Source organism: Diospyros lotus, chromosome 3 (genome assembly GCF_014633365.1).
Source record: "Diospyros lotus cultivar Yz01 chromosome 3, ASM1463336v1, whole genome shotgun sequence".
Classification (NCBI taxonomy): Eukaryota; Viridiplantae; Streptophyta; class Magnoliopsida; order Ericales; family Ebenaceae; genus Diospyros; species Diospyros lotus.
This window is the reverse complement of record NC_068340.1, coordinates 40,287,656-40,305,305: the sequence shown is the minus strand read 5'-3', so window position 1 is coordinate 40,305,305 and position 17,650 is coordinate 40,287,656. Positions and strand designations below refer to the sequence as shown.

The 17,650-nt window shown below is 32.0% G+C and overlaps 1 protein-coding gene across 1 annotated transcript; it reads left to right on the top strand.

Annotated features, from left to right (window-relative positions):
- Nucleotides 1-9,597: 9,597 nt before the first annotated feature.
- On the top strand, nucleotides 9,598-11,367 carry LOC127797004 (uncharacterized). The gene has a single exon (XM_052329396.1). The coding sequence runs from the start codon at nucleotides 9,598-9,600 to the stop codon at nucleotides 11,365-11,367; it is 1,770 nt and encodes a 589-aa protein (XP_052185356.1).
- Nucleotides 11,368-17,650: the final 6,283 nt, after the last annotated feature.

Below are 17,650 nucleotides of genomic sequence, written 5' to 3'. Positions count from 1 at the left end.
TATAGATGAAAAACGATATACTTGTATTCACCATTTAATAAAATTTTGTATGATTCGATTTGACACTAAATAACAATTACAAATATGGATCTCATATCAAAATTGATCTTAAATAACAAAATCTCCCTTTTATTACTTTTTATATAGGCAGTTGTTCAATGGGACAAACATATAACATGTAGGGCGTCAAATAATCATAACCCAATATTATTATTTAAAGTAGTGAAGATAAGACCTAATCGTAAATAAAATATTTATCTAATAAATTTCACATTATAGGTTAATTAGATAATGGTCTACATTTTGCCTTAACACATACCCAAGTCCAAAAAATCGATGTGTATATCTCATTAACAATTAGTTAAACCATTATTAGCAATATTGTGCACATCTCTTATAAAATAATTGACCATATTATTAGACAATTCTAACTGTTGGTCCCTTAGGGTATTGTCACTCAAGATAAGAGGTGAATTGAGTGATTAAATTTTTTTTCAATTTTAATAAATATTATCGATTAATAATTTTATTGAAAAATATATATTTGATATTAATAATAAATATAAGTCACAAGATATAATAAAAATAAATACAATGAGGCATAAGACAATTTATAGTGGTTCGGTATCTTCATATACATCTAGTCCACTCTTCCGAGGTCTAATTGTCCTTGGAGTTCCACTAAAATAATTTCACCAAAATTTTCACACTATCTCACTTTGGAAACTAGATACACACCTATATTATAACAGGTTCTAGACAATCATAACACCAAGATTTTCTCCCTACCTCACATTGGAAACTAGATTCACTTAAATTTTAATCGATCTAGGAAACTTATACAATCTTCAATAATAATTTTAATATTACAAATAATTTGTCCACACTTGGACACAAATAAACAATTAAGAACAAATTATACAAGGTAATAATAATTAAATAAAAAAAATTTATAACCTCAAATGAAAAAGTTTGGATTTGTCGTAGAAGACTTGAAGAACTTTTCTCCTCTTACCTTGTGACTCTTCGGTGGATGTGCAATAATATTTCAAAAGCCTCGAATTACTTGGATGTTTTGTTTGAAAGCTTTCGGGTGCTTTGGATATGCAATGTAAGTACTTGAATACTCAAAAAATGAGTTTAGAGGGTATTTATAAGCATTTTAGCCACTAAAGAAAGGGTTAATATAAAGTTTGAAATTAAAAAAATATTTATACTTTCTCAAATAATAAAAAAACATGTATCACCTTTAATTTAAAATAAATTTACTTTTTGCATGAGAAATCAATATTTGAAAATTCAAATATAAGCTTTTGAGATATAAATTATTAAAATAAGAAAACATGTTTAAAAACAATCTCTTTTAATTCAAAATAAATTTACTTTTTGTATGAGTAAGAGAAAACATGTCTAAAACTAATTTTCTTTAATTCAAAATAAATTTATTTTTTGCATGAGTAAGAGAAAACATGTCTAAAACTAATTTCTTTAATTCAAAATAAATTTATTTTTTGTATGAGAAAGAGAAAACATGCCTAAAAGTAATTTTCTTTTAATTCAAAATAAATATACTTTTTGCATAAGTAATACAAATATTTATCAATAAATAAAAATTCAAACATAAACTTTTGAAACATAAATGATTAAAAGAAAAAAATATGTTTAAAGACAATCCACCTTTAATTCAAAATAAATTTACTTTTTGTACCCACTTTTAATTCAAACTAAATTTATTTTTTTATATGATAAATAAATACATATATATCATAATTTTTTTTTGTTAATAATCAAAATTTAATTAATATGAACAAATTGCCTCAACACTAACAAAATAAAATCATTAACAATTAATGATAGTGCATACAAAATATCTTTCAACAATTTATATATTAATGTATTATATTTTATGTTATATTAATATAAAAACATGTAATATATTAATGTACAAATATTATTAAAAATATCACAATTAAATGTCCAAATAGAGCTTTTAATTAATAAGCATTGATGCCAATTCTATTGATATTATCATTTTATTTTTAGATAAGTAACACCATTAATTCTTCAATTTTATATTTCATAACAAATAATTCTTATACTTTAATCTATTTTATAACAATTATTAAAATTTTAATATTATTACAATTTAGTCCTATTTTAAAAAAAAAATCGAACTCTATTTAATAAAATTATCGTGTTGTAGATATATAAAATAAAAAAATAAAACATTTTACATGTACATTGAGAATATATATATATATACACATTAGCCAAATATACATTTTAGCTTATGTATTTGCATATTTTTTTCATTTAAATACTTGAACTTTTTTTTTTCTATTACTATCTAAATAATGCTTAATTCATTATCTTAACAAATTTATTAAGGTGTATAATTGACTCAAAATTATATAATTTAATAATGTAATTAAAACAATAAAAAGTTCAGAAATACAATTGATTCAAAATTGTATAATTTAGCGATGTAATTGACATAATAAAAAATTTAAATATCTAAATAAAAAAGCATGCAAGTACAAGAGTTTTTTGCCTATAACATGTGTACACAGATTAGATATATACATAATACATACACATAACATCATACATACACACTTATATGTACATGCATGTACATACACAAATACATATATACATATACATGCTAAACTTATACTTTTGTCCTTGTACTTAAACTTATACAAAATCGGGTCTTCGACCAAACTGGTAAGTTCAACCAAACCCATACATAGATGCCTCTCTTTCTCTCTCTCCCTCTCTCTCGTCCAGATCTGTTCCTTGACTGTTGAGGGTTAGGGAAACCTAGGCTCCCCAACCCCAAGCAGTCAAGGAAACTTGAGCTCCCCAACTTCCAGTGATTGAGGAACAACTAGGGGTCGGGGACCAAGGTTCGGGGGTTCCTTAACCCCTAACAGCCAATGACCATGGTCAGGGAACCCAGCCATGGCCCCCGGTAAGGTTCCCCAACCCCTAGTCGCTCAACTGTTGGGTTCTCGGATCCAGCCACGGTTGGGTCGGGGAACCTAGCTTCCCTATGGTCACGGTCGGGGAAGCCCAACTGTGGTAGTAGCCATGGCTGGGTGTGTGTGTATATATATATATATATGTATATATATGTGTGTGATGACGTGGTAGTGCTGACAAGGATAATATGAGTGATGTGGCGTGGCGTGGCATGACGTAGCAGTGCTGATGAGGCAAATTTAAAGCATCTATTAATGATGAGGAGTTAATTTTTCTAAATCTTAATGAATTATATCCCTATTTTTATCTTATATTAATGTTTAATTTGAATAATTATGCACATTGTATACTATTGTCAGGATGATACGAATAAATTGATATTTGTCAAATAATTGAAGATGTTAAAGAGTCAATCAGATGGTCAACGTTACTACTCAAAATCTAGTACAATTGGGTCAACTATTAAATTGAGTCCTACCAAAGAAGGCCTAAACATTTTAATTCCAAATAAAGCCCAAGCATTTTAATTCCAAGGAAGGCCCAAGCATTTTAATTCCAAAGAAGTCTCAAGTATTTTAATCCCAAGAAAAACCCAAATCCAACATAAAGAAGACCCAAAACACAAATTGTAAAAATCTATTTTTTATTTTTTTTTTTAAATATTTGTTTTATGAGTGTTTCTTTATGTGTGACTTTTAACTAAATTTCATTTAACTTTAGGTGTGTATTTTAGATAAAATTCATTTAATTTTAGTTGTGTGAGTGTCCGTTAGATATAATTATGTCTAGTTGTATAATTGAAATTGTGTGATTTTTATTGCATCTTGTGGGTTATAAATAGCTCATTTGGTTGCACTTGTAAGGAGTGATTATTATTTTTGAATCAAAATTTAGTTGTTTTCTTAGATTTTCTCTTTGAGAATTGTTCTTGTTCTCTCTTCTTTTCTCTCTTGTCTTCTCTTGTGATCTTACTTCTTTTCTTTCTTCTTTTGAATTCTCATGTTATTTATTATTACTTTATTATCAACCACCTAAATGGCCGACTAATTTCTGTTTTTTTAATTCCTGTCAATTAAATTACGTCATTTAAATTCTGTCAATTAATTTTTAAATGAATATGAGTAGCTAAATCCAATTTTAGGTTAAGACAAGAACAGTGTCCAACACCAATGATTCTCAAAGAAAGCTGTGCTTTAAATAAGTGACATTAATTTAAATTTTAGTATGAGTGTGTATTAATTATTGATAAATCACTAGGTTTGGATTGGAGCGTAAGCCTAACTTAGAGCTTTCATGCTACGTATGGAAGTTACTAGAACTGAAAACACTATCATATTTAAATCTGAATGATTAATTTAATTTTTTTATGTATTAATTGCAATCGAATTTATGATAGTTGCTTAAATTAGAATCCCGCATATCAAGTATGTGATTGCTTAAACTAGAACTATCATAATCTCTAATTGCATTTAATAACAGATCTTCATATCTGAAATAAAATTAATGTTACTAATCTTTTCTATTAAAAATTGGGGATCAACGGGTTGGTGATGAGATTGTCTTAACTCAAGTGTTATCCAATTCTATAATCTCAAATTCAGTGTCTATTTTAATTTTTGCCTTGTTTTATTTCCTAGCATCCGTTATCTAAAACTCCACAAAAAAGGGTCGTGTTGCCAATTCATCCAGTTACGTGTGTTTGTGTGTGATATTCTTTTTCTTTTGCCATAAATAAATCTCTCAGTGGACGACTTGGATTCATTCAGAAAATACAAATTTAAATTTGGACTACAACTACACTCGTACACTGGCGAGCATAAACTTCTTACCAAAATAAAAGAAAAAAATCTAATATAAATTTTGTTGTATTTTAATTGCAGGGTGAGAATGCAACCAAATTTTGGCGTTGTTGCCGGGGAGATTAAATTGGTAATTTAGTTGTTTTACTTAGTGTGTTATTGTTGTTGTTTTATTGTTTCAAAAAAAATAAAATAATAATAATAATTAAAAAATATTTTCAAAAAAATATATATATTTGAAAAAAATAAAAAATAAAAAATTAAATTAAAAAATTAATAAAAAAATATTTAGATAACTATTAATTACTGAACAGTGCAAGAGACTACGGTCATGTATGATTATTGAAACATTAATTGATTATTTAGTATCATTATCTGTCGTTGAATTATCATTTTCATATTCTTTATGTCTCAATATTTTAGGATTTCTGTGTCTTCTAATACATTTGGCCTTCCCGATCCTAACAATGAGAGGTTTTCTTTTAACCAAAATCAGAGGGAGAATTTTTATTTGTCGGGCTACGACTTGGATCTTTACACTGATTACCTCAGTTCCTATGACCATTGAAATTATCCTTGGAGCGATGACTCTTTGTTCCAATCTCATGAACCTTTTCCTCCAATATCTCACCGATTCGAGTTAGAACAAGGGGTTAGATCTGATACTTATCAACCTCAGGATGGAAATCTTTTAGAGGACACACATTTTAGGAGTTTATGTAAGGTCAAATGAGTTTTAATGCACAAGTGGCTGCATTTCAAGAACAAACCACTAGGGCCATAGAGGTGATATTTTAGAACAATTAATTGATCTTACACAGACCTTGAGTGTGAGTGAGCCTGGCGAGTTTCCAAACCAATCCAATCAAAATTTCGAAGGGGGAAAATCGTCATTCAATGCACCCATAGGTCAATAGTTGGTCCAATTTACATCCATCTCTAAGAATGATGAGCCAATTGAGAGACTTGATGAACCTAGGATGGTACAAGCAATCATAGAAGAAAAATTGGACTAAAATGATGTGAGAAAAGAAGAAGCCTGAGATGAAAAAGAGAATAAAATTCGAGAGCCAAAATGTGAAGAAGTTATAGGTTTATCCATATTTAAGTTTAAATTTCTATCTTTTAGGCTAGTTTATATTATTGAGAATCAAATTAAACCAGACATGTGTAAGGTGTTTGTGCGAATTAATGTGTCGTACTCTGATATAGTAAAACCAACACCTCTGGATGATATATTTTCAAAATATGTATGTGCATTCATGAGAAAAATCAATTTACATAATTTTGAAAATAACTTTAAAGTGATATAATGAATGAGAGTTATTATACGATTAGGTGGGTAACCACTCATTTGATCCTTAATTGGAAGAAAAGAAAAAAAAAACTCTAAAAAAATAAAATAAAAATATATAATAAAATAAAAATTTGTTTTTTTAAATAAATAAATAAATAAATATATATATACAAAAAAAAAAGATAGAGAAAAAAGGGAGATAGACTTAACACTGATGGCAATCACTTTTCTCGGGCAGTGCAATCACACTGCCCTATAAAGGAAACGACACACTACCCTATAAAGAAAAAGGAGGCACCAAGCGATGAAAAAAAGAAACGCCGAACGTTGAAAAAAAAGAAGTCAGACGTGACCCTACACTCGTGGCACGCCTCGAGCCAAGTGTGGTTGTTGGAATGGTGACTTCCACTGCCTTATAAGAGATCTCGTATCTGTATGAGGCAAGCCACATTTTTTTTTTAGCTCAGTATCATCTCTTTTGTGTTGTTTTCTAATTAGGGCATACATAAAGAATAAACGTAAATGGAAGGCCAATTAGTTTATCGAATCAATACCATATGTATACTATGTGACTCTCAACTTGGGAGCAATATTTGTTACACATTTGCAGCAAGTGAATTTGGCCTAAAATTGGGAGAGCGAAAAATTAATTTGGTATATGAACGGGGAAGTCGTGGATTAAATGGTTGTGTTTCACAAGTTGCACATTTTGGAAAATCATATGTGATAGGTGTAATGCCAATCCCTTTGGCTGATCCACACATTTTCGGGATTACACGCGGTCAACTTATAGAAACGACTTCTATGTCTGAGCATATGATTTGTAATATTTATCAGTCATACGCCTTCATTACTTTATTAGGAGGTTTTGGTACACTTGAAGAAATCTTTTGTATAATCTCCTGGGCCAAGATAAATTTTCATACCAAATCTACTGGACTGTTAAATGTTAACCATTTTTTCGATGGGTTGCTCTCTTTTCTTGATTAGGTTGTGGACCAAAAGTTCATTTCTTTGTCAGCAAGAAAGATTCTTATTTCTGCATCCAACATTAAGGAGTTGTTAGAGAAATTACACGTTTATATTTCACAGTACGATCCTGATGAGTTTCAGATAGATTGGTCTAAGGCAAACAGTAATAAGCGCCAAAGGGGTCTGATTAATTTAGATTTATCATTGCAAGAAGTGCTATTTGTTAAGATGACTAAGTAAGGAGTACTTTTTGTACTCTTGAGACGCATCTGTTTATTTTACAACTTGCAGAATTTTTCTTGGTTGCGTTCTTATTATTAAAAAAAAAAAACTGTGGAATGTTGTTAGGCGAGTCTATGATAAGATGGTTGAGTAAGGAGTACTTTTTGTACTCTTGAGACGCATCTTTTTATTTTATAACTTGTATGAATTTTCTTCGGTGTGAAAAAAAAACTTTATATATATATATAAATAAATATATATGGTATGCTCATTTATTTGTTTTAGCAGATCACAGTAAATCTATGGATTTGTGGAGTTATAGGTATTCATAACAATCCTATTTTATTATTGCAATTCAAGTTGGGGGAGTAAACTCTAGTTATGAATTATCTGATTCATGTTTAACTATGAATTTGCTATTGATTGCTTAGTTTTGTGTGAATTGGTTATCTTTATTTGTTCTTATTAAAAAAAATTATATATTTTAAATAATGTTATCCCTAAAACTTTGGAGTTATACATTGATAGCTGATTAAGTTTGTAATACGAAAAATGAATGCATTAATTTTTCTTTCTTGAAAACGTATATGCATTATAACAGGTAATTTGTATTCATCGGGTATTCAAAAATTAGAAATTGATTATCGATCATAAAGTCAATTAACGACTATTAAATCAGGGATGAAAAGTATATAAATTAATTTGATCTAGAGATGAATAGTAAACATTTTTTATTATAGGTCCTTAAAACCATTCCTTTGATTATTGGAAGGAACGAAAAAATGTTAAGCCTACAAATTATGAGTTTGACCCATGTACACATACAAACAAATAAATATGCATGTACATACACATACATACATATATATATATATACATAGACATGCACAAACATATATACATACAACCTACCTATGCGCGCGCGCAACTGACCAAAACACATTTACTCTTCAAATAATAAGAATAAATCAGCAACCAAAAACGGATGAATAGCAAAAATCGGATCACCTTTTCATGTGGATGGATCGCAAAACGGATCACGTTATGACCCGCTCCCTTCGTTACGGCTACAATATTGTGGCTTGTGGAAACTCTTTTACCTCTTTCTCGCTCCCTTCACGTTTAACTCTTAAAACCTTCGTTCGTTTGATCTTTATTTTCATTTTATCATAATTGTTCGTGGAGCGGTCTCTGTTATTCAGGCTCGTAACTTCAAAAGATATAAAGGTACTGCTTTTGTGCTAACGATAATTTATTTTCGATTATTTGTTATGATTACGAGTGTCAATTTTACTTTCTTTTAACATCTATTTGTTCTCTTATATATCAATGATCTGAAGAATGTGCAATGAGGGTTGTGATTAAGATTTGGCCATCCCATCTAGTGCCCCAACGAGCATAGTTTAGCGGTTGAAATCGTGCATAAATTAGAACTTAAAGAGTTTTAGACTTTAGCTACTATATAGACAGCGTCAGGTCCGTGTTTGATTCTCGTTGTTGGGTTCCGTGATTTATTTCTCCTATTATAATCTTGACATTGAACTCCAGGACCCTTAAAAGTGAGAGAGTTGTACTTTTAAAATCTAAGATTTGATCATCTAGTAATTCTTTTCTTATATATCGATCCTTTATACAATATAAAGTTACAGTTAAAACAAAATGATTCATAATATATAGAAACTAGTTTAACAGGAAGACGAATACTTATCTCAAAACTAAAAATAATCCAGAAATGACATTAGAATGATAAAATAAAGAACACCTAAGAACTACCATTATTGGAGAAAAATGACAAAAAAATTATTAGTATATATATATATATATACATATAACAAAAATATTATTTGGATACTGACATTTGGAGTCACGTACTAATATATTATTATACTATGTATTATATTAATATAAAATATCACTCCAATATTAAAATGAGTGCCTGAATAACATTAACATTTAGCAGAGAGTTGTTAATTTTTATTCTAAGAGTGGTTATATTCCATTGACCCTTAACCCAATAACTTTATATGTATATGAGCTAAATCCATATTTATTCATGTACTTTCATATTTTGTTATTTCCGTAAAACTATAAGGGTTAAATTGGTTTGAAAATGTAAATTTAAAGGTATAATTAAAATAATAAAAAATTTAAATTGTTACTTAAGAAAATTAAAATATAAAAAATAAATTAACTTAAAAATAGTAGAAATCAAATCATGAAAAAGTGCTGGACAAACACATGGATTTCGCCTTATATATATAATTTTTGCAGAGTTACGGTTAAAGGCGTTCAGGAGTTTCAGAAGCCTGTTTGTGTAAAAAGATGGTGTTTTCCGTCAATGGAGTCGACGGCGGATGGGCCCTAACCCTGCAAATCCTCAACGGCCGCTGGTTCATGATGTTTGCTTCTGCCCTCATCATGTCCGTCGCCGGTGCGACCTATATCTTCGGCCTCTACTCCAATAACCTAAAATCCTCCCTCGGCTACGACCAAACCACCCTTCTCCTGCTCAGCTTCTTCAAGGACTTGGGCGCCAACGTCGGCATCCTTCCCGGCCTCATCAACGAGGTCACGCCGCCATGGGTGGTCCTCTCGATGGGCGTTGTCCTCAACTTCTTCGGCTTCTTCATGGTCTGGCTTGCCGTCACCAGTCGGATAGCCAGACCCCAGATCTGGCACATGTGTCTGTACATTTTTGTGGGCTCAAATTCTCAAGCTTTCGCCAACACAGGATCGCTCGTCACATGCGTCAAGAACTTCCCGGAGAGTCGTAGCGTTGTCTTGGGGTTGCTCAAGGGCTTCCTCGGCCTCAGCAGCGCCATCATCACGCAGCTCTACCACGGCATCTACGGCGCCGAGAATGCCAGCGCTCTCATTTTGCTCATCGCTTGGCTTCCCCCCACCATATCCATCGTGTTCCTACGAACCATTCGAATTATCAGAGTTGCCCCACAACCACCGAACGAGCTCCAAGTCTTCCACAAGTTCCTCTACTTATCACTGGCTCTTGCTGGCTTTCTCCTGATCGTCATTGTCGTTCAGAAGATGGTCCACTTCACGCGACTTGAGTACGTCAGCAGCGCCGTCATCGTCCTCATCCTGCTTCTTCTCCCAATCACTCCAGTGATCAAGGAAGAATACAGCATTTGGAAAAGCAAGAAACAAGCTGCGACTGTTCCAGCCCAGTTGAAAATCAGTACCGAGACACCGACGGCGCCACCAACAGAGCAAGAAGTTCCAGTTTCCTGCTTCAAAGACGTGTTTCGGCCACCGGAGAGAGGCGAAGACTACACAATTTTCCAGGCACTCTTCAGCATCGACATGCTAATTATCATCTTCGCATCAATTTGCGGCATCGGAGGCACATTAACTGCCGTAGACAACCTAGGACAAATCGGGGCTTCCCTCGGATACCCATCTAGAAGCATTAGCACTTTCGTGTCACTAATAAGCATCTGGAACTTTCTGGGTCGAGTTGTGGCCGGATTTGCCTCTGAAATTCTCCAAACAAAGTACAAGTTCCCACGACCTCTACTACTCACTGTCGTCCTCTTCTTCTCCTGCATTGGCTACATCCTTATCGCGTTCAATGTTTGGAATGGTCTTTACGTAGCAACAATCATCATTGGATTTTGCCTTGGCGCACAATACCCATTGCTTCTAACTATCATCTCTGAAATTTTTGGGCTCAAATACTACTCTTCGCTCTCCAATTTTGGGGTAGCGGCGTGCCCAGTTGGGTCATATGTGCTCAATGTGATAGTCACTGGTGGTTTATATGACGAACAGGCTGAGAAGCAGATGAAGGCATTAGGGCTTGCTGCGAAGGGCAACAACAACAACATGGATTGCAAGGGAGAGGAGTGCTTCAAATTGGCTTTCATTATAATCACAGCGGTGACAGTGGCTGGTGCATTGGGTTCTGCCATTTTGGTGCTTAGGACTTGGAAGTTTTATAGGAGCGACGTTAATAAGAAGTTCAGGGAGGAGGGGGTGGAGACAGAGGCAGAGGTGGTTGAGATGGAGACAACAGCCGCCGAAAATGGCGATGAACGGCCAGCTAGAGGCCACAGCAAGATAGACGATTGTTAGAGGAGAGGGTGTGATGTTTTGTAATTACAAAATCACTTCTTCAGGTTAGTTAATATGTAGTCTCTTTACAGAATTAATACAAAATTAACATTTTTCTAAGTATAAGAATAAGATTTATTTGAAAATTTTCCAAAATAAACATATAAAAAGAGATAATTTGGATCCCAAAAATGGAAACGGAAACGGAACCGGGAATGAATAAATGGAATCTGGGAATGACATTTAAAAAAAAAAGAAATAAAAACGGAAAAAGTGCATAAATAAAAAATATATACAGATTTTTTTATAAATATAAATTTTAATATAAAAATTTATAAAAAATAAATATTTAATTAAATATAAACTTAAATTTCACCATCCATTCAATAAAATATAAACACAAGTTGATTCTATCTATAATGTAATCACCAGGATAGTAGAGACAGAATTGGAACATAAATGTGTTTTTAAATGGAAAATAGATTTTTAATATTTTTTTATTATTTCAAAATAATTTCTAAATTATGAAAATGATTCAGAAACTATTTTTTAATGTTTCTTGTCATTTCAAGGTACGAAACTTTTGAAATATCGAAACGATACTATATGAGTGTTTTCGTTCATAGGTTACTTGTAAATTTTTTTTTTATTGTTAATTATCAAAAACTAAAAATTCTCATTATAATTAATAGCCTTTCTCCTTTCCTCCCTTTTATTCATATCTCTTGAACGAGAACAAGTATTTTTGTTATAAATTATAATTACAAAAATATCGTGTAAGGACATTTTATTTTGAGTTACCCAATTAATTATTATTTTTTTGTCAATTTATAAACATTATACCCACTTAGAATAAGAATTTATAAATTTACTTAAAATATAAAATTAAAAATTCGTAACCTCAAACATCACACATAAAATTAATTTAAAACCCAATTTCATCTAACTTAATTACAATTGATAACTAACCCAAATCTATTTTTTTTTATTTTTAATTTTAACTATAATTAAAGATGTCATAACAAAAATGTTTTGAAAAGTAATAGTATTTGCTTTTAAAAAATTTAAGAGAATCAAAATTAATATTTTTAATTCATAATATAAAGTTAAAAATAAAAAAAATAAATTAATTAATAAAAATTAAAAAATATTTTCCACACATCAATTTGGGTACAATATTGGGACTTTCGTTGGAGTGCTCCTCCATTAAACTTTCCAAACTATAACACAACTCTATTTATTCTGTATGAAAATGCTACTTAGACTGTTAGGCATTTAACTTTAACATTTAAATCAGCTTAGAATGTCTAGGTTTATCACTGTCTTCCCAGGTACTTGACAAAACAAATATAGCATCTTTGTTAAGAATATTCTTCCATTAATAATTTTTTACCTAATTAGTTGAAAATATAGCATGCCATTTGGATTGTAATACTCATCTTTGTTCTATTTATAAATTTCTACCTAACTAATTTAAATAGTATGACTTTTAGATGGCCAAACTTATATTTTTATCCTTATATTTTTGTATTTTTTTTGTGTAATTAACTGAACTTTTCATTATCTCAATTACATTCTTAGACTTGCATTTTTTATTAATTTAATCTCTATAATTTGATATTTTTTTTGTGTGCCAACTTGATAAATGTTATTTTCATTACACTCTTATACTTATATCTTCGACTCAATTTAACTCATATACTTTGATGTGTAAAATAAAAGAGTAAAATAAAATGAGTTAAATAAAAAATTCATGGGTATAATTGAAATAATAAAAAGTTTGAATTATTAGATGAAAAAAATATCAAAATAAAATATAGGTTTAATAATATAATTAAAACAACAAAAAATTTAGATAATTGCACAAAAAACGTAAAAATATATGAACAAGAATTTAGCTAATTTAAAATTGAACCATTCATCTTTGTCAACAAATGTCAGAATGTTATGTACATATTGTTGTATTCATAAAGTTCTACCTAATTAAGTTGGCAATATGGTATGCATTGGTTACTATATATATAACCAATGGAATTTAGTGGAACATGACGATACTAACACATTGTTCGTGTAGTCCATAATAGAAGGAAAGATGGCGTTTTCTGGCAGTGGATGGGCCTTGACCCTCCAAGTCCTCAACGGCCGATGGTTCATGTTATTTGCCTCCTTTCTCATCATGTCCGTTAGTGGCACCACCTACTTGTTTAGTCTCTAATCTAATAACCTTAAATCCTCCCTTGGCTATAGCCAAACCACCCTTCTCCTGCTGAGCTTCTTCAAGGACGGGTGCTAACGTCGGCATCTTCTCTGGCCTTATCAACTGTTGAGCATTGATACTCAAACCTTAGGGTTTAAATCAGAATATCCCAATCACAAACACACGATAAAACAAAAGGAATGAAAAACTTTAACAGTCATTCATGCGAAACAGAGGTAAATAGAACTGAAACGTAAAAGCAAAAAGAGACGCTCAAGATTTTACCGTGGTTCACCCAAATAGGGCTACGTCCACGTTGAGCTCCAATATAGAGAGCTCACTGCACTAATGATTGAATAAAAAATATACCCACAAAAAACTCCTCAATCTCTTTGTACTTACAGTGGTTCGAGAAACACAAAACTTGCCCAATAATCACTTAAAAAGATTAAGAGGCAAAAAACCCTATCGAACCATATAACTATAAAGCTATACAAACATTTACAGAGAAAAAAAGAAAAAAATCGAAGCAAACCAGATAACCTTAGGTCGGAGACGAAGGGTATCTCTCTCTTCTCGAACCCTATTCTCTTCTTTGATTGATCTTTTACTCTTTCGCCTTAAACGTCTGCCCAGACCATATCCCGAGGAGAAGATAAATAGCGACGATGGAGGGCTGAGATCATGACTCATAAAGCATGGATGGATGGCTCGGATCAGATCGTACAAGCACGATATACAATATTCCAACAGAATAAAAGTAGACGGACAAGTGAGAAGAGAAGAGGAGTAGATAATGCAATCGGGCGCCATCAGAGGGCAGCTGATGGTTGCCACGTGCTGTCCTCCAATTGGCTGCCAGATGGCAGCTCAAGGTTGCAGCACGCGGCCCTCCACCTACTTACCCCAACGACATCGTTTGGGGCTTCACTAATAACATCAACCAAGTCACGCCGCCGGCGGTGGTCCTCTCTCTCGGCGTCGCCCTCAACTTCTTTGGCTACTTCATGTTTTGGCTCGCCGTGACAAAAAGAATGGCCAATCCCAGGTCTGGCACATGTGTCTGTCCCTAGGTCTGGCACATGTGTCTGTACATTTTTTTGGCCACCAATTCCCATACCTTCGCCAAAACTGGCACCCTTGTTGCCTGTGTTAAGAATTTTCCAGAAAGTCGTGTCCTTGTATTGGGGTTACTCAAAGGCTTCATCGGCCTCAGTGGCGCCATCCTCACGCAACTCTACCACAGCATCTATGGCGTAGACGCCAACGGTCTCATTTTGCTTGTCGCTTGCCTTCCCGCTGCCATATATTTTGCCAACCTCCGAACCATTCGAACCATCAAGGTTGTCGGGCAGAAGCCAGACAAGCTCCGAGTTTTCTACAAGTTCCTCTACATATCGTTGGGCCTAGCTGGTTTTCTCATGATTGTCATCATTGTCCAAAACGAAATTCCCTTTAGTATAAGTTTGAGTACGGCATCAGAACCGCCGTTGTCCTCATTATTCTCCTTCTCCCACTCCTTATTATGATCAAGGAAGAATATGAAATTTCTAAGAGCAAGACACAAGCTGGGGATGGCCCAGATCAGTTGAAAGTCATCACTATAAGACAACAGTCACACCACCAGTAGCGGCACCACTGGAGCAAGAAGTTTCGATGTCCTGGTTCAAAGATGTACCTCGGCCACCGGAGTACAATAAGATTTATTAATTTATTATAATTATTAGATTTATAATATAATTAAATTTTTAGATAATTACAATAAGATTTTATTTAAATTATTTAATAATAAAATTTTATTTAAATTATATTATTTTTATCAATTAAATAATTATTTATATTATTTTTATAAATTATATTATTTTTTATTTAATTAGTAAATATTAAAAAAAAAAATCAAGAGACAGGAACTCCCTGCTTTTTTTTAGCCAAATCACCCCCCTCCCCCTCCATTTCCTTCCAAAAATCCCAAAATCCCCAAATCTCACCCCAAATCCCTAAGTCCCCCCTCCCGCAAAATCTCTAACCTTCTTTAGTTAGCTCTCTCGCCCTCACTTTTCACCATCACTTTTTCATCTTGCTCGTTGCCTCATCCTCGCTCCTGCTTTCGCTAACTGCCTCGCCCTCGACCCTGCTCTCGCTCGCTATTTTGCCCTCACTTACTGTCTCGCCATCGCTCTCTTACTCTCACTTTCTGCATTGCCCTCGCCTCTTGTTGTTCACATTCGTTTCTCGCTCGCGGCTCGCCTTCATCTCTCGCTTGCTCACTCTATCACTCTCACTCGCAACTCACCCTCGCTCGCTGCCTCTTGCCCTAGCCTGCGTCTCTCGTTTGCAGCCCTTCACTCTCACTAAGATTAAATTATTATTTTTTATTTTTTGGATATTTATTTTATTTTTTATTTTAAAAATTTGTTTGTTGCTCATGTTAAATTTAGTAAATTTGTAATGTTTTCAGTATTAGTTTATTTTTTTTTGTTTAATTTTTTTTATTTTTCTTTCTTTTCAAGCAAAAAGAAAGAAATTATTTATTTCTTTTATATGTTTTTTCAGAGAAAGAAATGTTATTTGCTGCTCATATATTTTTTATGCTTCTTTCTTTTTTTGTGTGTTATTTTATTTATTTATATATTTTATTTATTTTCAGTAAATTATTGGAAATGTTTGTTAGGATTCTAATTTTATTCTGTTTTTGATTATATTTAAAGTTTAAATATTTAAGTATTAATTTTTAATATTAATTAATTATCTTCTTTTTTAATAATTTTATGTTTGTCAAGATTGTAGTGTTTTTTTTCTAATGCAGTGAAAATATTTTTTTATTTTTTAATTATTATTATTTATTATTATTAATTTTAATTTTTAATTTTATATTTTAAAAATAAAAAATATATTTTATAAAAAAATTTTAAAATAGCGATGGAATATTCCGTCACTAAAATAAATTATTATTTTTTTTATAATTTTTTTTTAAAATAGCGGTAGAAATTTTCGTCGCTAAATTTAAAAAAAAAATACATTTAGTGATGAAAAATTTTCATCCGTTGCTGATCGGTCGCAAAAAAAGATAACGACAATTGCTTCAGCAATGAAAAAAAGTCCATCACTAATCTATCGCTAAATTGATTTAGCAATGAATTTTTAGATTTAGTGATGAAAATATTCCATAGTTAAAATCCTAAAATTCTTGTAGTGAATAGTGACGGTGGCTGGTGCAATTTTTTCGACCGTATTGGTGGTTAGGACTTGGAAGTTCTATAAGAGTGGGATTAATAAGAAGTTCAGGGAGGAGGGGGTGGAGATGACGGGAGAGGTGGTTGAGATGGTGACAACAGCCGCCGAAAATGGCGATGAACGGTCCAGATGCCACAGTAAGATAGACTGATTGTTAGAGGAGAGGGTGTGAATGTTTCGTAATTTCAAAATCACTTCTTCAATTTAATATATAGTCTCTTTACAAAATTAACATTGTACTTAAGGAGGATAAGTATAACATTTATTTGAAAATTTATCTAAATGAACATGTAAATATAGAGTTAATTGGGATCTCAAAAACGGAATCAGAAACCGAAAAAGGCGTAAATAAAAAATATATAAAGATTTTTTATAAATATAATTTATAATATATAAAATTAATAAGAAATAATTATTTAACTAAACATAAATATATATTATATTATCTGTTCAAGTAAATATAAACCCAAATTACTTTTGTGGTCGGAGAATATAAACACCTTAATAAATGGAAAACAAGTTTTCAATATTTTTCCCTTTTTCAAAATGACCCCAAAATGTTTTTTAAAATTACAAAAATGGATCGAAAATTATTTTTTGGTCTTTCTTGCCATTTCAGAGTAGGAAATGTTTGAATTTTATATGATCAAACTCATATTTCCTGCCATAACCAATGGAATTTAGTGGGACATGATGATACTAACACATTGTTCGTGTAGTCCATAATGGAAGGAAAGATGGCGTTTTCCGGCAGTGGATGGGCCTTGACCCTCCAAGTCCTCAACGGCCGATGGTTCATGTTGTTTGCCTCCTTCCTCATTATGTCCGTTAATGGCACCACCTCCTTTTTTAGTCTCTACTCTAACAACCTTA

Coding starts and splice junctions, on each gene's coding strand:
- LOC127797004 (XM_052329396.1), top strand. CDS start 9,598: ATGGTGTTTTCCGTCAATGGAGTCGACGGCGGATGGGCCCTAACCCTG.